Genomic DNA, 25,185 nt, shown 5'->3' with positions numbered 1-25,185 from the left:
GTTTGATGGTTAGGGCTAGTTATACGGCGGATCCGTTAACTAACCAATGTTAAGAAGAGATAAATATTCAGAATATAAATTGATGTTTCGTTTCCATGATCAGTTCTGATTTCTGTAGGTGGATGTGTGCTTGTGACCAAGGTTTGTTCTCTTGATAATTTTCTGATTTTATTAAATTTAGTTTGATAGTTTTCTGTTTTCTTTTGCTTTAGCCTAGATAACGTCCAACCCCCCCCCCAAATTGCATATCATCTAGCATAAAAATCTGACTTGAATCTTCCTCGTGGGATCGACCCCTTGCTTGCTCTATACTATCTTGTGTGTTGTGTTTGAAGCTAGGGTAATTAATTTGTGCGACCGCGACATCGCAACAAATTTTGGCGCCGTTGCCGGGGAAGTAACTTTAGTTGATTCTTGTGCTATTATTTTTATTTGCTGTGATTGTTATTTCTTTTTCTAAAAAAAAAAAACAGAATTTTTGTTTGCTACGGTACTGTTCATTACGACAGCGGTACTGTTCAAAACAGATTTTTTGGTGGAATTAGGTATCGGCCATTTGTTTCCTGAAGGGAAACGACGTTCTAAACAGGACTAGTGGTGTACCACTAGCCCCACCCTATCGAGGCCAAATTCCGCTGTTTTCTAGGGTTTTTAGGCAGTTTTTGTTTTCTACCGTAGGATTTTCGTACAATTTGCATTGTTTTCGATCTCTTGTGTGGTTGGTTTATTTTGAATTTTCTTGATGATTTATGCCAGTAACCCGTTCTACTAATCAAATTCAAGTGCATTTGGATCTCGAAATAGAAAAAACTTTACGCAGGTTACGAAAGGAAGCTCGCTTTAACACCATGGCTGTTGCACGACAACAAACACTCAAGGAGCTTGCTGCTCCTAACGTGGAAAATCAGCCATTGTGCATAAACATCGACAATAATGTAAACTTTGAGCTCAAATCTGGTTTTATACATTTGCTACCAACTTTCAATGGTCTTGCAGGAGAAGATCCTCATACTCATCTCAAGGAATTCCATATGGTTTGCGTTGGCATGAAACCGAATGGAGTTGATGAAGAACAGGTTAAGTTGAAAGCTTTCCCTTTCTCTTTAAAAGGGGCAGCAAAGGTATGGCTTTTCTCCATTCTCCCAGGTTCAATTGGAACGTGGAATGGCATGAAGAAGATCTTCCTTGAGAAGTATTTCCCAGCATCTCGAGTTGCCAACATAAGGAAAGAAATATGTGGGATTCGACAATCTCATGGAGAGACACTTTCCGAGTATTGGGAAAGATTTGAGCAACTGTGCATTCAATGCCCTCATCATCAAATACCCGATCAGCTGCTCATTCAATATTTCTATGAAGGATTGATGCCTACTGACCGTAGTATCATTGATGCTGCAAGTGGAGGGGCATTGGTAGATAAGACACCTGAGGCTGCACGCCAATTGATCTCAAACATGGCAGCCAACTCGAAACAGTTTGGCACTCGTGGAGACTTTGCAAATAAACGAGTAAATGAGATAAGTATTTCTAACCTTGAGAATAAAGTTAATGATCTTACTTCTCTTGTGCGTTCTTTGGCTTGTGGCAATGTACAGCAGGTGAAAGTTTGTAGCATATGCTCCTTACAAGGACATGCTTCAGATATGTGCCCAACAATGCAAGAAGATTACATTGAACAAGCTAATGCAGTTGATGGAGCATTCAATGGACAACCTCAGCGTAAGTATGATCCTTTTTCCCACATGTACAATCCTGGATGGAGAGATCATCCCAACCTACGGTATGGGAACCAGCCTCAACAAGGCAATCAAGGCCGACAATTCCATCCCCATGGATTTCAGCCCCAACAGAATTATCAAGCAAGACAACCCCCTTCATTCACAAACTCCAATGTTATGGGGTCGTCATCCAGTGATGATCTTCGTGAGATGATGAAAACTTTGGCTTCTAACACTGTGACCTTGCAACAAAATGTCATGTCTTTTCAACAGGAAACAAGGTCAAGTATTCACAACTTGGAGAAGCAAATGGGGCAAGTAGCTTCAAGTGTGGGGAAATTGGAAGCACAAATGAATGGAAAATTGCCCTCCCAAGCATTGAATCCAAAAGAGAATGTTAGTGCGATCATGCTGCGAAGTGGGAAAGAACTTGAAGAGAAAAGGTCGAAACAAATTGAGATGGAGGAAGAAGAAGAGATAGAAACTGAATTGAGTACAAAAAAGAAACATCCTTCTCCTTCACAAATTGAAACCACGACCAACACTCTAAAGGTAAGTCCTCAATCAATGACTTCCAGTTTTAAAACAATTCCACCCTTTCCTGTGAGTTCTTCTAGGTCAAAGAAAGAGGACAAAGAAAAAGAGATTTTAGAGGTTTTCAAGAAAGTAGAACTCAACATTCCTTTGCTTGATGCTATCAAGCAAATTCCCAAGTATGCAAAATTCTTGAAGGAGTTGTGTACTACTAAGAGAGCTTTCAAACTGAAAGGTCATGAAACGGTAAGTATGGGTGAAGTTGTATCTGCCGTTGTTCAAAAGAATCTGCCTTTGAAACAAAAAGACCCAGGTGCGTTTACTATCCCATGTGTTATTGGTAATGCTAGTTTTAAAAGAGCTTTATGCGATTTAGGTGCATCCATTAGTGTTATGCCCAAACATGTTTATGATTCTCTTAGTCTTGAGCCTTTGAATAAAACTAGCATTGTAATACAACTTGCGGATCGTAGTTTTGTTTACCCACTTGGTGTGATAGCAGATGTCCTAGTTAAGATTGATAGTTTGGTCATTCCATGCGACTTTTATATTCTTGATATGGAACATGATTCTTGTGATTCATCAAACAGCACTCCTATATTGTTTGGGAGACCATTCTTGAAAACTGCCAATACAAGGATAGATTGTGGTAAGGATACTTTGTCTATGGAAGTAGGAGATGAAAAGATTGAATTTAATTTTCATGATGCAATGAAATATCCTTATAGCAATGTTTATTCTATCACATGCTATGACCAAGTTGATAAGTGTGTGCAGCAAGTTTTTGATTTTGATTGTGAGGATGGATTAAGCGTAGCTTTGAGCTATGGCTATGATTTTACCGAGATAGAAGAGATGGAGAGGCACATATGTGTTCCCCAAAACGTGCACGAATCAGCATTGGCTTTGCAATCATTGCAAACTGTTCCCCATGGTAATGTCTTTGTTGATTTAGTACTCTCACATAAAAACCTTTTGCCATCTATTTTACAGGCACCCGAGTTAGAATTGAAACCTTTGCCCGATAATTTGAAGTATGTATTCATTGGCGACAACAATACACTTCCCGTTATTATAGCATCAGGTTTGACAAATACGCAAGAGGAAAAACTTGTGAAATTGTTATGTGATCACAAGACGGCCATTGGATGGACTTTAGCTGACATCAAGGGCATTAGTCCCTCAATGTGTATGCATCACATACTATTGGAGGACAATGTGAAACCAACAAGGGAAATGCAAAGGAGGTTGAACCCGCCTATGATGGAGGTAGTGAAAGCTGAAATTTTAAAACTGTTAGATGCAGGAGTCATTTATCCCATCACGGACAGTAAATGGGTTGCGCCAATCCATGTGGTGCCTAAAAAGACCGGAATCACGTTGGTGAAAAACAAAAATGATGAGCTCATTCCTACTCGCATCTCGAGTGGATGGAGAATGTGTGTTGATTACAGAAAGCTAAATCTTGCTACACGCAAAGATCATTTTCCATTACCATTCATGGATCAAATGCTTGAACGCCTAGCAGGTAAGTCTTTTTATTGCTTTCTTGATGGATATAGTGGATACAATCAGATTGTTATTAATCCTGAGGATCAAGAAAAGACTACATTTACATGTCCATTTGGTACATATGCATATAGGAGAATGCCCTTTGGTCTCTGTAATGCACCTGCAACTTTTCAAAGATGCTTGATGAGTATTTTTTCTGACTATGTTGAAAGAATAATTGAGGTTTTCATGGATGATTTCACGGTGTATGGTGATTCTTTTGATAAATGTCTAGAAAATTTATCTTTGATCTTGAAAAGGTGCATTGAAACTAACCTTGTCTTAAACTATGAGAAGTGTTATTTTATGGTAGAACAAGGAATAGTTCTTGGGCATGTTGTGTCTTCACGTGGATTAGAGGTTGATAAAGCTAAAATAGACGTTATTTCATCATTGCCTTACCCCTCCTGCGTGAGGGAAATTCGTTCTTTTCTTGGCCATGCAGGTTTCTATCGACGCTTTATTAAAGATTTCTCAAAGATTACAGCACCCTTGTGCAAACTATTAGCCAAAGAAGTGGATTTTGTGTTTGATCAAGCATGTAAAGATGCCCATGATGAGCTTAAGAGGCGTGTCACATCTGCCCCTATCATCCAACCACCAAATTGGGATGAGCCTTTTGAGATAATGTGTGATGCAAGTGACTATGCGGTAGGGGCTGTCCTTGGGCAAAGAATTGGGAAGAATTTGCATGTTATCGCCTATGCTTCCCGCATGTTGGACGGTGCACAATGCAATTACCATACAACTGAGAAGGAACTTTTTGCAATGGTGTTTGCTCTTGAAAAATTTAGGTCATATCTACTTGGTACAAAAGTCATTGTTTTTACTGATCATGCAGCTTTAAGGTATCTTTTGAAGAAAAAGGAGTCCAAACCAAGATTGATTAGGTGGATCTTGCTTTTACAAGAATTTGATCTTGAGATCAAAGACAAAAAAGGTGCCAAAAATCATGTGGCTGATCACTTGAGCCGACTAAGGATTGAGGATATACAAACCGAAACAATAAGAGAGACATTCCCCGATGAGCAGTTGTATGTGTTACATTCCTCTACAAGACCATGGTATGCTGATTTGGTGAACTATTTAGTCACCAAAGAATTCCCTCCAGGTTTGTCTACATCCTAAAAAGACAAGTTACGAGCTGATGCTAAATATTATTTTTGGGATACTCCTTATCTGTGGAAATTTTGTGTGGATCAAGTAGTTAGGAGATGTGTACCACAAGATGAATTTCATTCCATTCTTACCTTTTGTCATTCTCATTCTTGTGGTGGGCATTTTGGAGCAAAAAGAACGGCCCACAAGGTACTTGAAAGTGGTTTTTATTGGCCTTCTATTTTTAAGGATGCATATCATTTTTGCAAATCATGTGAAAAATGCCAAAAAACAGGTAATATCACTCACAAGAATCAAATGCCTTTAACAAATATTCTTGTGAGTGAAATTTTTGATGTTTGGGGTATTGATTTTATGGGTCCATTTCCTTCTTCTTTTGGCAATCTTTATATCCTTCTTGCTGTTGATTATGTGTCCAAATGGATTGAGGCGAAAGCCACACGAACTAACGATGCTAAGGTTGTTTTAGATTTTGTCAGGACTCACATAGTTGACAGGTTTGGAATCCCTAAAGCTATCATTAGTGATCGTGGCACTCATTTTTACAATCGTTCAATGGAAGCATTGTTACGCAAATATCATGTGACTCATCGAACTTCCACAGCATACCATCCTCAAACGAATGGCCAAGCTGAAATTTCAAATCGAGAAATCAAGTCCATTTTGGAGAAGACAGTGCAACCTAACCGGCGAGATTGGAGTCTACGACTTGGTGATGCACTTTGGGCTTATCGGACTGCTTACAAATCACCTATAGGAATGTCACCTTATAGGATGATTTATGGAAAAGCATGTCATCTACCGGTGGAGCTTGAACACAAAGCTTTTTGGGCCATTAAAAAATGTAACATGGATTATGATGCTGCTGGGATTGCAAGAAAGTTGCAATTGCAAGAGTTGGAAGAGATTCGAAATGATGCTTACGAGAATGCAAGGATTTATAAAGAAAAGACTAAGAGTCTCCATGACCGAATGATTACAAGAAAAGAGTTTAATGTTGGAGACAAAGTCCTTCTTTATCATTCGCGTTTGAAACTTTTTCCTGGAAAGTTACGCTCTCGTTGGATTGGACCATTTGTTGTTTCTAATGTTTTTTCTTATGGTGCAGTTGAAATTACAAGTTTAGAAACCAACAAAGTACTCAAGGTCAATGGGCATCGCTTGAAACCTTTCTATGAAGGTTGGACGACAGAACTCACCGCTTCTGCGGAGTTAGCTGAACCAATCTATGAAGAATAAGCATGCAACATGTCGAGCCAATGACATAAAACAAAAGCGCTTACTGGGAGGCAACCCAGCACAAAAAAAAAAACAGATTTGCTTTCTTTTTCCCTTGTCTTTTATTTTTCGCATTTTACTTTATTTTTGTCATTCTCCAATATTCCTTTTCTTTTATTTTAACATTGAGGACAATGTTATGTTTTAAGTGTGGGGGTATTGGGAGAATGTTGGTTTTCTAATTTTGGTTTTCTTTGTTATTTTTCAAAATAAAAAAAAATTATGTTTGATCTTTTGAACTCCCATTGGTTTTTGAGAATATGAGTATTATGTATGAGAATTAGTTGAGATAGATGAAGATATAAATCGAATGAAGGAGTGTGCATGCAAGTTTTAAGGTTTAATTGGTTTAGGGATTGACTTTGAGAATATGCCATGTTGACTTTATAGTGTTATACCAATGCAAGCTTTTGAGCCTTTAACATTATATTCTTTGATTGTGCCTTCTTTCAATGATATGTATCTTTAGAACTTGCTTCATATCTTGTTGAGATTACATTCATATTACATACATACATGAAGATGATAAAGGCATTAGGAATTTTAACCATTTGAGCCAAAAAGCCAACCTAAAGCATATTATCCTTAGTAAACCTCTTTTGAGCTTGTTTATCTTTTCTTTGCTTTATCCATGTATAAGCCTTAACTTTATATATGTTTTCCTTTTCCCTTGGCCAAGGATTAGTAGAGCATATACTAGTGATATTTCATGGAATTATGGTTGGAAATTATGTGAAAAGAAAGAAGAAGTGATGTTTGATGAAAAGATGGGCAAAGTTGCCAAAGGTAAAAAAAAAAAAAAAAAAAACAGAAAAAAGAAAAAGAAAAAGAAAAAAGTGTTCCTTTATGTTCTTAAGATTTTATATTGAAAAAGCTTGAAATCAAAAGAAGTTAAGCATTGGTGATTAAAGATGGAAAATTTATGTGCTTCGATGGAATATCTTGTTTGAAATATCATTTTTCAGAATGCTCTACTTTCTTTGGTTTGAACCTTTTTCTTTTACTCTCTTTTACCTCACCTTTACCTTAGCCCCATTACAACCAGAAAATAAGACCTTTTGATTCATGCATTGTTTGTAATATGTTATTAATGGAGATGAGATTGAAGAGCAAGCTTATAGTAGAACATATTCATTGATTGAATTTGAGAGATTTAAACACATAAGCCCTAAACACGTGAGTGTTGGAGTGTATATCAATGAGAGGACCTATCACTTTGGCATGGCATAGATTTCATTTAAATCCCGACGATTAATTAAGTTTTGAAGTTTGCATGTAAATAAATTCATGAAAATTTATACTCTTTATCCTTCTTAATTGTGTTCTTGTTTATAATGCATATATTCTTGGATATTGATGGGAGATTAGAAGATTAGTCATAGTGATTTCATTTAATTTAACTTCAATTTGGTTTTACCTATCATTTCTCGAGGACGAGCAAGAGGTAAGTGTGGGGGTATTTGATGCAACCATATTATTCAATAGTTTCACCCACATTTAACTAGTGTTTTGCCTATGTTTTATATATAAAATGCCTTGATATTCTTTGTTTTATGTTTTGAAGGCACTTTTGGATGAAAGATGCAAAAAGGAGTAAATTGGAGATAATTGGCAGATTTGACCTTCAGTCGATGTTTTGTGCAGAGCGTGAGCTCTAGAGGTTGAAATGAAGTGATTCCAGTGGAATTAAAAAGATAACATCCATACCTTTCTGGACATCTAAGGCAAGAAAATAAAATAAGGAAGAGCATGGAAATCGCAGCCTTCAAAGTCAAATCTCGCAATCTGCCAGTGTTGACCTTTGGCCATTCCAACTTGAATATCTGGAGCTACAGAAGTCCAATTGATGCAAACTCAATTTTTTTGGATTCATGACTCAAAGTTATATAAACGCTCAAAATTGCAGCCAAAAACGATGTCATATGAGGGAGATATGATTTTTCAAAGATGACATCTGAATTCTGCCAGCAAACAGGTTTCGTGAAGAAACGAGTCCAAATGACATTCCGAAGCATTTAAACCGATATCCAAGTTTTTATTTCAGCAATTTAGCTCCTCTAAATCAAAGCTTGAAGATTTCATGCAAGGCTATTTCTCCTTTTTAGGAAAATAGTTATTGAAGTACTTAAATGTAAACAGTCTACTTAATGGAGGACTATTTTGTAAAATAGAGACCTAGGGTTTCCTAGGATATAAAAAGAATGAGAGAAGAGAAGGGGAGCAGCCAGCCAAGGAGAGAAAAACGCCCCCTTCCTCTAAGAAACCCTAAATTATGCATTCTTTCTTCTTTTTGATTAGTTGTTCAACAAACATGCAAGGCTAAACACTTTTTCTTGGTTGCAAGGACACGGAAACCTTCGGATTTCAAGAACTATGAGATTTATTTTACCTTTTCTTTTCAGTTTATATGATGAATATGTTTGTTCTCCTATGCTTATTTTTTCTATGATTGTTTATTTTAATTGCTAGAGCGGACTCTAAGTTATTATTGTAGACAATCTATTGTTAAGTTTGATATCAAAACCGGAGTTGTGGTATATGAACTTGTGAAGCAACTGAGTTTAATAATTGTGGCGGATCTACGTTATTAATCTTAGGGAGAACATTCAATCAAATCAAACATAGACTGCGGACAGTTATGTTTTCTTGATTAATCAACTTATCTAGTTCTTAAGGCTGCCATTGAATTAAATTACTAGTGCGGACACTGTGGTTGTTTGATGGTTAGGGCTAGTTATACGGCGGATCCGTTAACTAACCAATGTTAAGAAGAGATAAATATTCAGAATATAAATTGATGTTTCATTTCCATGATCAGTTCTGATTTCTGTAGGTGGATGTGTGCTTGTGACCAAGGTTTGTTCTCTTGATAATTTTCTGATTTTATTAAATTTAGTTTGATAGTTTTCTGTTTTCTTTTGCTTTAGCCTAGATAACGTCCAACCCCCCCCCCCAAATTGCATATCATCTAGCATAAAAATCTGACTTGAATCTTCCTCGTGGGATCGACCCCTTGCTTGCTCTATACTATCTTGTGTGTTGTGTTTGAAGCTAGGGTAATTAATTTGTGCGACCGCGACATCGCAACAAATAATCAATTCAACAGCTGACAGGTCTCTGCAATCTTTGAGATGGTCGAGGGAGTCAGCTTCCAGCTCCAGCTCCTTGATTTGGTTAGACATGTTGCCCACAACATGTTTATTCCAGTGCTTACATCTCTCTTTTAACATCTTGAAAGCTGAGACCATATTCCTTCTACTAGTTGATGAGACCAAAATTGAGTTCTAGAAGTTTTGTATCATCTGCCTGAAGTCAGCCACTAGCTACCAACCACCAGTAGTTCATGAACCGAAATGGTTTTGGTCCCCAATTCGTAAAGTCTAACAATAGCTGCAAAGGTCTATGGTCAGAAGAGAACCTTGGGAGACCGAATAAAGTAGAGGTTGGAAGAAACTGCAGCCAATCACGCGATATGAAAATTCTGTCAATGCGACTCGCTGTGTTACCTCTGGACCAGGTAAATCTTTTTCCATTTAAAGGGAGATCAATAAGTTCGCAACCATCAATACAGTGCTTGAATCTTGTTATAGAAGTAGAAACTTTTAAACCACCTTTTCTATCCGAGGGTGACAAAGTTTCATTAAAATCACCTGCAAGACACCATGGGGTGCTGACACTATCTTTCAAAGTAATCAAGTAGTCCCATAATTCCTTCTTCAGGATACCATCAATCGGAGCATAGATAAAGGATACCATGCAATTCAAATTGTAACGAGTAAAGGTACCTTCAACATGTAAAATACGCCCATTCATAGCAATTGAACATCTAGATACACAAAACGAAGCTGGATTCCATATACATAAAATCCCTCCAAAGAGGCCTAAAGATGGAACTGCATACCAGTCTCTAGCATGCCGACCCCAGACAGAGTTAATAATACTATCAGTAATATTTTCCATTTTTGTTTCTAATAAACCCAGAATATCAATAGAAAATTTCCTACCAAAATTCCTCACGCATCTTTTCTTATCTCTACCCCCTAAACCACAAATATTCCAAACAACAATACTACCCATAAAAATGAGTTGAAAGAACCATATCGTCAGACTGGATAAGATAATTAGCTTACTCCTTTTTCCTTCGTAGCCACTCCTCCTTCTCTTTTTCTATGAATCCCTACAGTGTTTGTGTCATCAGGCGATTATCATCATGCACTTGAAGGATAGCTTTTCCCACTTCCCAGTAAGCATTAGCTTCCTCCCACGAGTAGGACAGTAAAGTGTTAGCAGCTTGGTTACCATGAGTTGCAGGCGATTGATGGAATGAGCTACTGGCCTCATCATCACCCGCCTGCTCCTTCCCAGAACATATAATTGCATTTCTGTTCTTAATGCCATTGTCCGACACTGAATACTCTATGATTGTTGTCTCAGATTGCTTTGGCCTGTGGTTTGCCAGTTTGCATGATTTCCTTTTTGAAAGAGAGTGATTTCTGCGTTTAATACTCTTTGCCATGTGTTTCTGCGATTTCTTATTTCTTAATTCAAGGATGGAAAGCTCAGATGGGTCAGCAATAAGTTTTATAAAGTTTGCAAAAGATGGCCCAGTGTCTGTTGAAGTAGCCATTATTGTTGGGCCTATAATGGGTTGTTTCTGCCTTTGCTTTCGGCCTGTTTGCTTAGGCTCTCCACTATTATTGCCCCCCTCTTGATCCAATTCTTCCCCCTCCAATAGTAGTAAGAGCTTGTATCCATAACATAGTCATACCTGTGGAGATGAAGAAGGAAAATACATAAGCTTTAAACTACAGATCAAGGATTTTCACTCTGATGGAGAAGGAAAATACATCAGCTTTAAACTATCATCACACTTCATTTCCACAGGTATGACTATGTTATGGATACAAGCTCTTACTACTATTGTCTACCTTATTAATAGATTGCATTCATCTGCTCTTAATTCTGAATCTCCATACTTTACATTGCACGAAACTCTTCCTTATTATTCATCTCCTCAAGTCTTTGGGTCTAAAAGCTTCCCTTACACATAAGATACAAGACAACATAAATTTTATCAAAAAAACAGTCCTTTATATCTTTGTAGGATACAATGATAAACAAAAAAGGATACAAATGTTTTCATGCTTCCAGCAAAAACAAATGTTATTTCTCTCCATGTGGTCTTTGATGAATCATTCTTTCCCTATAAAAAAAATCATAATTGCAACACCACGTCTCCTACATCACTACATGTTATTAACATATTTGATTCATAGTTGCCTCATACTAACTCCAATTCCATTGCAGGAATACATCCCACAACAGTCACTCCACCATGCTTGAGCTCTTTATCTGCTGCTCCAACACTTGATCTTAATTCATATGATACTGCAGGTTCTTTTCCTCACAATACTCTAAGTCAAAATGAAGCTCATCATGTTAGGACTGAACCCATGCCTTGATTGTAGGTAGCAGAACCTGGAAATGATCCTGAAATAAACCGACAGCATGACAAAACTAAAACCTGACAACATGATAGAATTGAACCCATGATTGATTTGTATCTAGTACCACCTGAAACTGAGCTTGAAATGTAAGAGAAATACTCACCTAGCTCTTTCAGTGTCTAATTCAATGGAATCAATCACACAACTTGTTCAATCTACACAGGTACATCTTCCATATACCATGGTTACAAGTCACAAAGAGGGATTGTTAAGCCCAATCCAAAATATGTTTCAACTTCCCTCAAAATTTCAGCAATGATTCCATTTGAACATCACAACATTCATCTTCCTTAGATCACCCTGACTAAAAGGCTGCCACAGAAAAGGATCTTGAGGCTCTTCACAAAAATCGAACTTGAAAAATTGTTCCTCGCACTACTACCATGCATGTCATTGGCTCTAAATGAGTTCTCAAATTAAAACCCAAACCCATGGATCCCTAGGAAGGAGAGAGTACAAGAAAAACGAGGAGATGAAGCAGTGTTTTAACAGCCCTTCCACACTGTCATCTTCGTCTGCAACTGCAAGCAGCATGTTCCAGTGCCAAGGAGAAATACGAGACAGAGAGGGAATAAAGGAGAGCAGGGAGAATAAAAAGATACAGAGGGAGACATGAAGGAGAACTGGACATCATAGGGAGACGGTAACAGAGGAACAAACAAACAGAAGCACGAAAAACCCAACAACAACCGGCCTCCATCGTTGCTGTCCCTTGACCTTCGGAACTAAAGGCAAGGGAACAAAACAAAAGAAACAGAAGCAAAGGAAGAAACCCAGAGAGAAAGTGTAGAATAATAAAAAGAACGCAAGACCAGAATTGTCATCTTCTTCAGTATTTCTAGAAACAAATTCACGCGTGCATGGTCTCTCAGCCAGCCGGGTCACTAGCTTGGCCAGTGACCAGGTTCGAGTTGCTGGTCCAGCCTAGCCACATGGTACGAGCTGGGTCCAATAAAAAAAATTCAAAAATTATTTTAAAAAATTTGTAATTTTCCTGCATAATTTTTTACTTTACTTAGTATTGGTTTGTATTTTTATATCGTAAAGATACAAATCCGGTATTAAAATACCCAGTTTTTGTCAAAACATTTAAATATATATATATATATATATATATATATATATATATTCATGCATACGGCCAAGTCTCTCAAAAATAAAAAATCATATTGTACTTTCATACAACAAAGAAAAATTCAAAAATATGTATTAGCATGCATTTTGGCTTTAATAACCAGTTTATTAAAGTCACGACAACTAAGCCAATATTTCAAAAATTCCCAAAAAAATTATCTTATTTTCTATTAGTATCTGGGGTTACGACCTTATATATAAGACGTATCCCGAATATTAAATTCTTTTGTAACGTTAGAAAAGTTAGGTTTTACCCGATAAGATAAGGATCTCTTTACCGAGGAAGACTTTTCTTAAACCATAGACGAACCAACAATTTGAAAACACGATAAGACCTTAAATTTTATCAGATAAAACAATATAGTTTACCTTAGGTAGGACGTATTTGGGGTGTTAATACATTTCCTTTACGCAACTAGTTCTCATACCCGATCTCTGAGACTAGTTAGGGTTCCTAGTGATCAAAATATTACATGGCTACTTCCATTCCTGCTTTCCACATATAAGAGACAAGAATTCTTTGTCTCTCCATATTTTCCAGATAAATAGATAAGATAAAATATGAGAGTGGATATTTTTTTCTTTAATATATTTATACATTTTAATAAAAAAAATGATTAAATAGCTTTGTCTAATTAATTTATTCATAATCTCATCGATTTTTCTTAGTTTTAAAATATATCAAATTTATTTGTTTTACATGAAAGAATATTTATTTTACTTTGATAATCAACAAATTTATAGAAATGAATATGTAGAATCTTGAATTGAGTTAACCACATATCAAGTTATTATTTTCAGAATTATTGTTTCTTTAATTTTTCATATTCAAATCCCTCGTTTATTCTATTTCAATATATTATAGAAAGATTAAATAAAATTTCCTTTTGATTCAACCTCATTTTTAAAATCACACTATAAATTTATTTTATTTGTAATCGTTAATCAGAATTATGTTTTGATGTTCCTACAACTTATGAAGTGCAAACTCCATTACAGTATTATTAGTTCAGAACTACACAAACCCAAATCTTAACAATAATAATCCAATTCATCATTACGTAGGAATAATAAAGCTAAACAAGATAAAATCCTAGAATGCCCATTTTACGGAAGCTATAGTCTGTATGAAAGCGAGGATCAGCAGGATAGCTGCTGCAACAGTTGCCGTACCTCTCCAAATATTGGGGAAATATATAAGTTTCAAGGTTGCCTTCGTATGGTTAAAGCGGTTCTCATAGTGGCGACTTATATTTCTAGATATATCACCAAAACAAGTATAATTGTCACCAATATTTTTGCAAAAATGGTTAATCATATTTGAAACTGCGGCATCGTCGCCTAGCCCGTGGAGAATGATTCCCTTTCGGACTAGCAAACCCACGTCTTCTGCACTGTTGATAAGATTGTCCATAAACTTAATATAACTGCATACGTAAGCTTCAGACGGGTAGCAGCACTGCTCCAAGGCCATGATATTTCGTACAAGACGTTCGAAGCTGTGATCAACTTCCAACTGTGGAATTTTCAACACTCCTTCGTCAAATGTTATGTTAACCAAACATTTGTCTTGGGTGACCTGAAACTTCACTCCTGCCTTGCGAAGCATGACCGCACAATATTTCAGCTTGATAGGATAAAAAATATAACTTCGCTGAATGGCTCCATTCAACATCAAATTCCTTAGTAAATCAGTGAAATGCCTGCTTCCCTTTACACTCGGGCTGGTTTCTGCCCCCTGTGAAAACTTGTGCTTTCCAAAATGACACTTTGCAAGATCAAGAAAAGGAATGGTTGTACCATCCTGGCTAGGGGGATTGACCTGGTCATATATTTCCTGAATAATGAAGAATGGCAGTTGGTTTTCAAGTAGCATCAAGTCTTCTCGGATGTCAAATGTCATCCTGGGCTCAAAATTCTTAGGATCGTTATCATGATCCTTTGACTCCAACAAAAACTGAATGATGAAGACAGCATCCAGCAGGATCATCTTTACGAAATCACGGCTCTTGATTAAATTGAATTTCTCTGAATAACAGTGTCGGAGACGCTCTTCTTGGTTCTCAATGCTGATCAAAATATCAATAATTTTCTTCTTATCCATCCCATCCCGTTCAGTAATCTTTTTGAAATATTTCAGTTTCTCCTTTTCCATGGCCTCTAGTCTTATATTTTGGCGGTTAAGAGGACCTATTGAAATCAGTAGTGGAGAGTAGGCTTCCAAATTTACGTTTCGAAGCGGTTCGGGCACCCTGTAGATGCAGCACTCGGAACCGTTCCGTTTAAAGGACATCTGTTTCACCTCAGAATCCAGCTTTGCCAAAATATCTGTAGCTTTCTCTCTCTCTCTATTTTGATAATAATCGGGATTTGTAGCCATCTCAATGCCTGAAGCACTTCCCACGTCAATATCTTTTCCCTTGTTTGGAGTACTTGCCTTGTCCTCTCCCATGTTTGAAGCACTTGCAATAAATTTATCCTTTTCCAGTCTGCAGGTTGGCTGAAACAAACCAAGAATGAATGGAAGGGATACACAGTTCGGTTTTGAATATCACAAATTTTCAGAACTTTTTCACTATAACACATTTTCTCCTTCTCTACCCCCTCTCACTTTAAATCATCCTTTTCTCTCTATTTCTCACTTGGTTTAACATTAAATAGCATAAATAATTAGCTAGATTTTGTTCATGTATATAATCAAATTTCACGCCATCAAATAAAATTGATTAAGCTCATTAAGGGTGTTTGAAACAGTGGTAACGATTACTTTTCAAAGTGTTTTTCATTTTAAAATATATTAAAATAATAATAAAAATTAAAATTTATTTTTGATATTATTACATTAAGACAATCTAAAAAAATAAAAACAAAGAATTTAGGATTGTTTTAGAATTTAAATAAAGATTTTTTGAAATTCAAATCTTCTATTTAAGGTGTTATCAACTTTTTTTAAGTTGAAACCATCTAAATAATGATATTTTTTTATTTCAAAAACTCATGCTTGTAATAAAACAAAATGTGTTTTTTTCATAACAAAAAAGAAATGAATGAATAAGGAATGATATTTTTTTTATTAAAGGAATATGTTTTTTCTTATTCATTTAAATCATTGAATTTTTTATGAATATTTATTTTAATTAACTTATGTTTTGATTTATAAAAGAGCGATACTAATAAAAATGACAGTTTTTCTCAAAAAAATGCATGAATTGAAAGAGAAATTCTCACCAGAGAAATAGATGTTTTCTTCAAAGAACTTAAAACATTTGATTTTAATAGAATATTTGTTTTAATTACCATAGAATTCAATAAAATAATTTCAAAAAGGCAGCAACAATTAGGCAAATTAACTAGTAGTAATCTCATGTTGAACCTCCGATTCAATAACAAGTTCAGTGACATTAACATCAAAATTTAAGACATCACATTTATAGAAAAATGCATGCTAGAAAATACTAATATATTTATGTTTAGTTTGATCCATGTGGGATCATCAAGCCCATACAAGGAGAGAGGGGTTCAGCCTAATTTCTTAGGAGTTTTTAATATTTAATGTGTTTTATATGGAGAACAAATATAGAAAAAAATGTTAGGTTCCCAAAAATAGTATTTGGGTGATCTATCTAGCTTTGATCAAATGCTACGATATGTGTCTGCAGAGCTTAAAAAACTAAAACATAATTAAGCAAACCAACTTTTAAAAAAATAAAAATAAATGGAACTACATACACCGAACCACCTATTGTCTGCAGAGCTTAAACCAAATCCAAAGCATAACATTTCAAAAAACTAAACATTTCAAAGAACAGAACAAGTTAGTGCTGACCTGAGGACGGAGATCAGAGGACTGTGTCTGTATATAGGGTCCCAAGCAGCGAGCCTGATCTTTCCTATATATATATTGCAGCACCTCTCTCTCTCTCTCTCTCTCTCCCCCCAAGTCTCTTGCCTTGTCTACCCAAATGCATATGACAATGGCTATAATTAAGGGACTTAATTCTATACGCTATCTCGATTCTAGCTTGACAAGGACGGATCTAGGAAAGTCCCTTAACTTAATTTAAAATTATTTCTAAGAGATCAAGTATATTTGTACATAATAATCCCTGTAAAAATATTAAATCTTCATTTTAGCCCTTTAATGTTGAATCCTGGATCCATCTTTCTTAATTATATCCATTTTCTTCACTTATCCACCATTAAATTACTGATTAATTGCTCTAAACAACATGGGATTCCTGTTTGCATAAGATGAGAAGCCCATTAGACGTATAAAATACAATTTCTTTTTTGCAAGAAAGTTTAGGGTTAAAGGAAGGATTATACCTAAAGTGAGCTCCAGAAAATTAAGTGCATTTCTTTTCATTTCTTTTTTTGGTGCCTGCATTATGAATTAATAATTGTACCTTTAGCTTGCTCTTTTTGAGTTCATGCATATCCTCTCGTTCCCTTTGAATGCAAGTTTGGAATTGGGATAAATATTATTTTTTAAAATGTTTTTTTAATTATAAATAAATTAAAATAATATATTATTTTTTATTTTTTAAATTTTATTTTTAATATTAATGCATTAAAAAATTAAAAAAATAATTTAAAATAAAATGCACGGTACCTTAAGATAATAAAGTACAACATCAATGAAACTAAGTGGATGGCTGTGATGACAAGACAAAGGATTGGTCTAGAAATGCATGAAGGAGACCCCAAAATGAAAACAATTAATGTTTGATAATCTTATAATTATATTCCTCCCTCGTACTGTAAACAATTTTTACAGATAGAATGCTTATCCTTATATTGAATCAACTAATGTCTGCCGAGCTTAAACCAAATCCAAAACATCGTAAGTATGTTGTTTGTAAGCTATAATTTAATTTATACGCATGCAGTTTTATATAATTAAAATAATCTTGTAATAGAAATTAAAACAAAATCCTAACATACATCCTAAATATATATTAAATATTAAATTTAAATTGAGTATAAAGTGCTAGATCTCTGTTCGGTCGGTACAGTCGAGCCAGAAAATAATACAATTGAAGTTGGAGTAGCTTGCCCAGCCAATAGCAAGTGACATCCGAAAGAAAGTCTTCTTAGTCTTCCCGATTCCTGTTGATTTCATGTCTTGTCGGCATTACCACATTTGGAGTAAGAAAAGTAGGGGAGGTTTTCTTGTTCAAGCTGCGTTGGTCTTCTCTTTAATAGCATAGATATGTTGAAGTATTTAGATTTTAATTTTGTTGAAAATTTATTATTGTTCATGATTATTCCTTTGTCTTTAAGGTGTTGGTGTTGGGTTTTTCAAAATATATACACGTATCAAAAACGATACATTAAAATAAAATCAAGAGTATCAAGATTCCGTTAAACAATCTAAAGTTGTTTTAGAATTTGAATAAAGATTTTTTGAAAATCAGATCTTCTATTTAAAATGTGATCAACTTCTTCAAAACTGAGTTAACATAAATCACAAGTTGACCAAGTTTATGCTTTTATATAGCATTACTAGTAAATAAACAATTAAAAATTAACAATTTTTTTCATGAAAAAGCTTTTGTTTTTTTTTTACTTGTTATAATCCAATTTCAACCCATATATTTTGTATGTATTTTAAAAATTAAAAAATCCAAAAAATATATTTTTTTGTAATTTTAGTTAATTTTAATCATATTTTTATTTTCTTTATTTGTATTTAATTTTTGTGTGTCAAAAAAATCTTGAAAATCATAAGAAATTTAAAAATAAAAAATAGTCAAGGTTGAAATTGAACCAATAATTGAGCATTATAGACAAAAGAAAGTTTGAGAATTTTTGAGTTACAATTAAGGGTTAAATTGAAAAGGGAGTTGATAAATAGGGTTAATTTAGCTAAGTTTTTTCAAAAATTGAAGTTCAAAGATGATTTTAAAATAAAATTAAGTTAAAATTTCAATTAACAAAAATTGAGAGTTAGATTGCTTAAAATTGCATAATTTTAGAAAACCAAGGGATAAATTAAAATTTAAAAGATAAATTAATTCAATTTATAATTTAAATTGAAAAAAAAAACAAGATTAGACATATTTTATGTTTTTATTTATTTATTTTTCAGGAAGATTGAATAAAAAATCAAGGTTGTCAATTCCATTTCGTTTCGCTCGGAACGACAGAAACATTTCATACCAATTCAAAAAACGGAACAAAACGGAATAATTTTCATCTCAATTTAAATTTCAGTCTCTTTCGAATTTTTCGGCTAAATTTCAGCCGGAATGTTCCGGTTTCATTCCACATGTTCCGTTCTGGTCTTGAAAAGTCATTGAATTAAATTGAACTTGGTTTAATTTAATTAATTAAACCACCCAAGTATAAAAAGCTTTTTTTCATTACTATTTTCAATAATAATGATATTAATAATAATATTAAAAATTATTAGTACTATTTTCATTAACAATGATATTAATTTTTTAAAATTAGATTTATCACTAACATATATGGTTTATATCCATGCTGTTTTTTTCATGTTTATACTTTGTAGGAATTTGACCAAAATAAGAGATACTTTAGATCCTATTAACCTTGATAACATTGACCTAACTTTATATTTTATATATTTGTGTTAAAACATTTTACTTTCATAATATTTTATTTAAGTTGAATTATTTTTAGTTTGGCATTGTATTTGTATTGTATAATTTATAATGAATTTATCTTGAATTTAAATTATATTTGTTGAATATATATATATATATATATATATATATATATGAATAGTAAAACCTTAAAACGATATGTTTAAACATTTCAAAATTTAAATATTTTATTCCAATTAAAAAAAACAAAATACAATCGATAACTTTGTGAAAAATAGCGGAAGAAGGGCTGCTGGTCTTGAGAAATAAGGGCTTATGAGGTTTATATATAGCACGTGAGCCACATGCTCCTTCAATGCAATTTTTTGCAGATAAATCACGCGTGAAGTACGTGTGCTCCACGTGGTCCAAGTTGTATTTTCCAGTGATTCCTGGTATATTTTTTACGCTGATGGTCGATTTCGATTTCATGTATATTAATCTTTTCGCATAGTAAAAATCTGAATATATTATTTTAGTGACATTCTCATATAATAAAAAAATAAATATAAATTATGAAAAAATATCATAATATAAGATATCAAGGAAAATAAATGGGCCAACGTCCAATCCCTTTAAAACCCATAAAGTTAATATTATGCCTAAAGCCCAACTTGCATCATTAATATAGGCTAAAAAGCTTAATTTTTACTATCTGATCCAATGTCCACTTCAAAAAACTTAGTTGACACTTATATCTAAATTTTAAAATTAAATACAGGTTACGTTTATTTTTAGTAATTTTAATAAAAAAATATTTTCTATAGGAAAGTTACGTTTTAGTTGTTTTTAATTTGTACAATCCGATAATTAAAAAACATTACATCTTTCACAATTACATGAATATATAGAAACTTCAATTGCATTTATGTCACTGTTCTAGATTTACGAATCCATAAATAGACATCAATACAATGCAAAAAATTTGTGGCAATCTTGTATGAATGCCCCAATTTATCAAAACAACAAATCCTCTGCAATTTGTTACTAAATTATGGTGCATAGCATTCCCAAATTAACTCAGTCTAATGTTAAAATTAATTAAAGCAAGAAATTCTATAATGGCATGCAACATTTTCTAATAGTTGTGGCAAGCATGAAATAAACAGGAAAAAAAAAAACTCCCATCTGGCAAAATGCATGAAGAATTCTCTAAGAAAATGGCCAAGTTAAGCATGAGTGGAGTGTTCATGCTGATGGGGTAAGGCAACAACTGTCCCACCAGTATTTCTTAACCCCAAAATTCTATAATTGTTTATGGTTTTAAATATCCCAACCCGTAGCTTGGCCATTTCCAGTAGAGGTATCATGTGGCCATGAGCCATGGATGGAGAGAGAAGAACATTTAGCTCGTTTATAACTTCACTGGCCATATGGCCTTGTGAACGAAGGAAGATTTCATATAACAGAATTAAATGGTTGAATTACAAGAGAAACTACTAGAATATGTGATGAAGATATATATATATATATATATATATATATAGACAAGAAGAGGAAGAAAGGTTTGGACTATTTTCTTTTTCTACCTTCTATGATCAGTAAGCCAATTTATTGGCATGATGAGGGGATCACATATGTAATAGAGGCCCGCCGTGGGACAATAAAAATTTGGTTCTTTTTCTACCTTCTAAGATCACTTCCTGCCTCTTATCTGTCGTTGTCCATTTCTTTGATTTTCATGTATTTGTCTAATTCATTGTTAGTTAAACTGGGGATATTGAAATGGAGATCATGCTTTAATTTTCCAGCTTCATTTAATCAGAAGATGATCTTAAAAGAAGAAAATATTGAAGGGAAAGGAATTCACATAGGGCACAAGTACAAACTCAGTTTTAGGACAACACAGCAAGAAATTGATACAATATTATTAGTTCAGAACTACACAAACCCAAAGTTTAACTGCAATTTTAACAATAATAATCCAATCCAGCATTACGAAGGGATAATAAAACTAAACAAGATAAAATCCTAGAATACCGATTTTACGGAAGTTATAGTCTGTATCAAAGTGAGCATCAGGAGGATAGCAGCTGCAACAGTTCCCGTACCTCTCCAAACATGGGCGAAATATACAAGTTCCAAGGTTGCCTTCATACGGTTAAAGAGGCTATCACAGTGGTCATTCATCTTTTCACATATATCATCATAATAAGTATAAGGGTCACTAATATTTTCGCAAAGCTTGTTAATCATAAATGAAACTGCGGCATCGTTACCTAGCCTGTGGGTAATGATTTTCTTTCCGACTAGCTAACCCACGTCTTCTGGACTGTCGATAAGACGGTCCATAAACTTAATGTAACTGCATACGTAAGCTTCATTCTGGTACAAGTACTGCTCCAAGGCCATGATATTTCGTACAGCACGTTCGAATTGGTAATCAACTTCCAAGTGTGGTATTGTCAACACTCCTTTCTCAAATGTTATGTTAAGCAAACAATTGTCTTCGGTGACCTCAAACTTGACTCCTGCCGCGCGAAGCTTGACAGCACTATACCTCATCATGATAGGCTTACTGGCTCCATTCAGCTTCCTGGCTCCATTCGGCTGCTTGTATCCATTCAACATAAAATTTCTTAGTAAATCAGTGAAATGTCTGCTTTTCTTTACACTCTCGTTGGTTTCTACCTTTTTTAAGAACGTGTAATTTTTAGAATGAGAGGTAACAAGATCGAAAAAAGAAGTGGCTGTTTGATCTTGGCGAGGACGATTGTACTTGTCATATATTTGCTGAATAATGAAGAAAGGTAGTTGGTTTTCAAGTAGTATCAAGTCTTCTCGTAAGTCCAATATCGTCCTAGGCTCAAACCTGTGAGGACCTTCATCATTATTCGAATATTCCTTCATAAACTCAATGATGAAGACAGCATCCAGCAGGACCATCTCTATGAAATCACTTTTCCTCGTTGGTTTGAATTTCTCTGAATAACAGTCTCGGAGACGCTTTTCTTGATTCTGAATGCTGCTCATAATATCTCTTATTTTCTCCTTATCCATCCCAACCCGTTCAATAAACGTTCTGTAATATCTCAATTTCTCGGTTTCCATGGCCAGAAGGTTTTGATCTTTGCGGTGAAGAGGACCTATTGAAATCAGTAGTGGATAGTAGGCTTGCCAATTTACGTTTTGAACCCGTTTGGACACCCTGTAGATACAACAGTACTCAGAACAGTCCGGTTGAGAGGGCAACCGTTTCAGCTTAGTGTCCAGATGTGCAAAAAGTTCTCCAGTCATCTTATTTTCTGAAGCACTTGGCTTATCCTCTTCCATATCGCTTCCCATGTTTGAAGCACTTGCAATAATTTTACCCTTTTCCAGTCTGCAAATTCGGTGAAACAAACCAAGAATGAATGGAAGGCATATATATATATATATATATATATATATATATAGTTTAATTTTTAGTTTTTTCCCCTTAGAATAAGGCAGTTTTTGAGATATATTTTACCAAACTAACATAGAAATTTCTATGTTATTTCACAAAATTAAAGCACCTTTTCCCATACAATTACATGACTACATTTGTCCATGTAAATTTTTAGAGCAGTGCTATAAGAAAATTTCATATGAACTGTAATAATAACTCCTTTTGAAAATGTACTCAATCGATTTAGTTAATTATCACTTAACACGTGAATTTATATAAAAATTTAATATAATTTGTTTGCATGCATAGTAATTAATTTTCAAAATTTTAAATCCCGACTATATAGTTGAGGAACAATATTATTGTTTTTTAGAAGGAAACTATAAATTTATTTAATTGTTTTTTATCATATCTGGTTGCTGTTTGGTTGCATAGTTGAGTAACAATATTAGTGTGTAGAATTTGGATAATGGGATACGATCAATCTTAAATTGATATAATTGAAAAGGAAATGGACGATCCATGTTGGTGGGCCTGTTGTTGATAAACTGGTGTCGGAAAAAAAACAGAAGTTTCTTTTAGCAAATTGGATCACAAGGATTTCTCTCCCGGTTCTAAAACACTTTAATTATATATATATATATATATATATATATATATATAACCCTCTTTGAGGTATTGTAAAATTACAAAAATGGGACATGCTTTTTTTAGTAAATGAATAATATTAATTTCAGTCAATTTTGTTTTCAGTTTTCTTTTTAATAATTTTTTCTAATTTTTAAAATTTCTTAATTGATCTATTTTTTTTCTTCTAAACATTTATTAAGGGCATTTGTGATACCTGAAGGCAGTCAGGGTTGTTATAATTTACCTCTCTCTCTCTCTCTCTCTTTTTTTTTTCTATGTATAATCAAATAGGTTTTATTTTTCAAAAATTGGAGTGAGAAGCTGCTCTTTCCCCGAGAACCAAGCGATCATAATTTGACTTCAAGGCCAAGAACACCTACCTCACGTCCAAATAACAGTGACCGGAGGCGATGAGACCTTTGGCCGCATGAACATCGACAGTGATAACATCTTGAGGCCTACATATAATGAAAAAGGAGGTGAAAGAACCGGGGAAGGGGGATTATTACAGTCTGTATTGCAGCTTCATGAAAGAATATTTGAATTAAGATGGGAAACTTTACCTCTGGGTGGCATCCATATGGAAGATTTGCAGTGAAGGCAATATCTCTAGCGTTATCGGATCTGAAACTTTAGGAAGAATGCGCCAATCATACTGACATTGGGTTAGATGAGAAAATAGAACCCTTTTTATTCATTTACTAAAAAATTTAAAATTAGAAAAAAATATTAAAAAGAAAACTCAAAACAAAATTGACTGAAATTAATATTATTCATTTCCTAAAAAAAGCATGTCCCATTTTTTTTATATTCTTTCTCTATTTTTTTAAGTTCTTAATTTAACTACCTTTCTTAAATAATAATTAATGGCATTATTTATTCAAGAGGATGTTTTTGTAATATTTAATTAAATGTGGAGGGATTCTTTATTAAATCTTTAAGCTTTTGAGTGGTTTTTGTAATTCTACAATACCTCAAAGAGGGTAATTTTACAATACCTCAAATAGTTTGCTATTTTAATAAATCTTATTAATATTCTCCTTCAATTACTATAAAAAAAATGGTGTTGGAAAAGAAATAACAGAAAGAAGAAAATATATAATCATTTTTGAAAAACCTTGTATGATTGTAATCATATTAAATAAATAAAAAAAACCATGTTCTGTATTCATTGCCTAAATATACTTTATTAACTCTTTTTTTCTTATTTATTAATATAATTAATATTAATATAGCTTAGGTTATTGTTTTTGCCTTTTCGAGGCTTTAACTCAGAATTTTAAAAATATTCAAGTTACACCATTTACAATCTAGAGTTCAAGTTTTTCCTTTCATTTTACAGTCTACTGATAACCTCTCTATCCAATATATAACTCCTTCTCTACTTGTCTTCTTCTGACTCGTTAACAATCTTCCTATATATTCAATTGCTTAAATTGTATTAAAAAACCAGACCGGACCTAGTTTAATTAGTTCTTTAAAAAAAAATGAAAAACAAAATGGAACTACACACACCATGCCGGCCCCTTTATAGGGAAAAGGTAAACTTTATGAATATATTGAACCTTGTAATGTCTGACGTCGAGCTTAAACCAAATCCAAAACATTGTTCGTAAATTTTCAAAGAACAAAACTAGATAGTGCTGACCTGAGGGGGATCAGTGGAGACTCTCTGTATAGATATGGTCCCAAGCAGCGAGCCTCTTTCCTATAGATTGCAGCTCCTCTCTCTC

The 25,185-nt window shown here is 34.1% G+C and overlaps 2 protein-coding genes across 5 annotated transcripts in view; both read right to left on the bottom strand.

The window, feature by feature from the left end:
* Nucleotides 1-16,757, bottom strand: part of LOC133670721 (UPF0481 protein At3g47200-like) — a 26,623-nt gene extending 9,866 nt beyond the window's left edge. The window contains exon 1 of the mRNA XM_062091301.1: nt 16,668-16,757. The gene's annotated coding sequence lies outside the window, so the exon portion shown is untranslated. The remainder of the gene's footprint in view (nt 1-16,667) is intronic.
* LOC133670719 (UPF0481 protein At3g47200-like) lies at nt 13,816-25,185 on the bottom strand. Of its 4 annotated transcripts, none has more exons than XM_062091296.1 (4): nt 25,101-25,185; nt 24,016-24,107; nt 23,833-23,910; nt 13,816-15,330 (listed from the first exon to the last, which is right to left on the bottom strand). In XM_062091296.1, the coding sequence occupies exons 2-4, from the start codon at nt 24,030-24,032 to the stop codon at nt 13,935-13,937; spliced, it is 1,491 nt and encodes a 496-aa protein (XP_061947280.1). In that variant the 5' UTR covers nt 24,033-24,107; nt 25,101-25,185; the 3' UTR covers nt 13,816-13,934. The 4 variants fall into 4 exon arrangements, with proteins under 4 accessions (XP_061947280.1, XP_061947279.1, XP_061947281.1 ...); XM_062091295.1 differs by having other exon boundaries at nt 24,016-24,082; XM_062091297.1 differs by having other exon boundaries at nt 24,016-24,076.

This window comes from Populus nigra, chromosome 13 (genome assembly GCF_951802175.1).
Source record: "Populus nigra chromosome 13, ddPopNigr1.1, whole genome shotgun sequence".
In the NCBI taxonomy this organism is placed as follows: Eukaryota; Viridiplantae; Streptophyta; class Magnoliopsida; order Malpighiales; family Salicaceae; genus Populus; species Populus nigra.
This window is presented reverse-complemented; position numbering and strand designations above follow the sequence as displayed.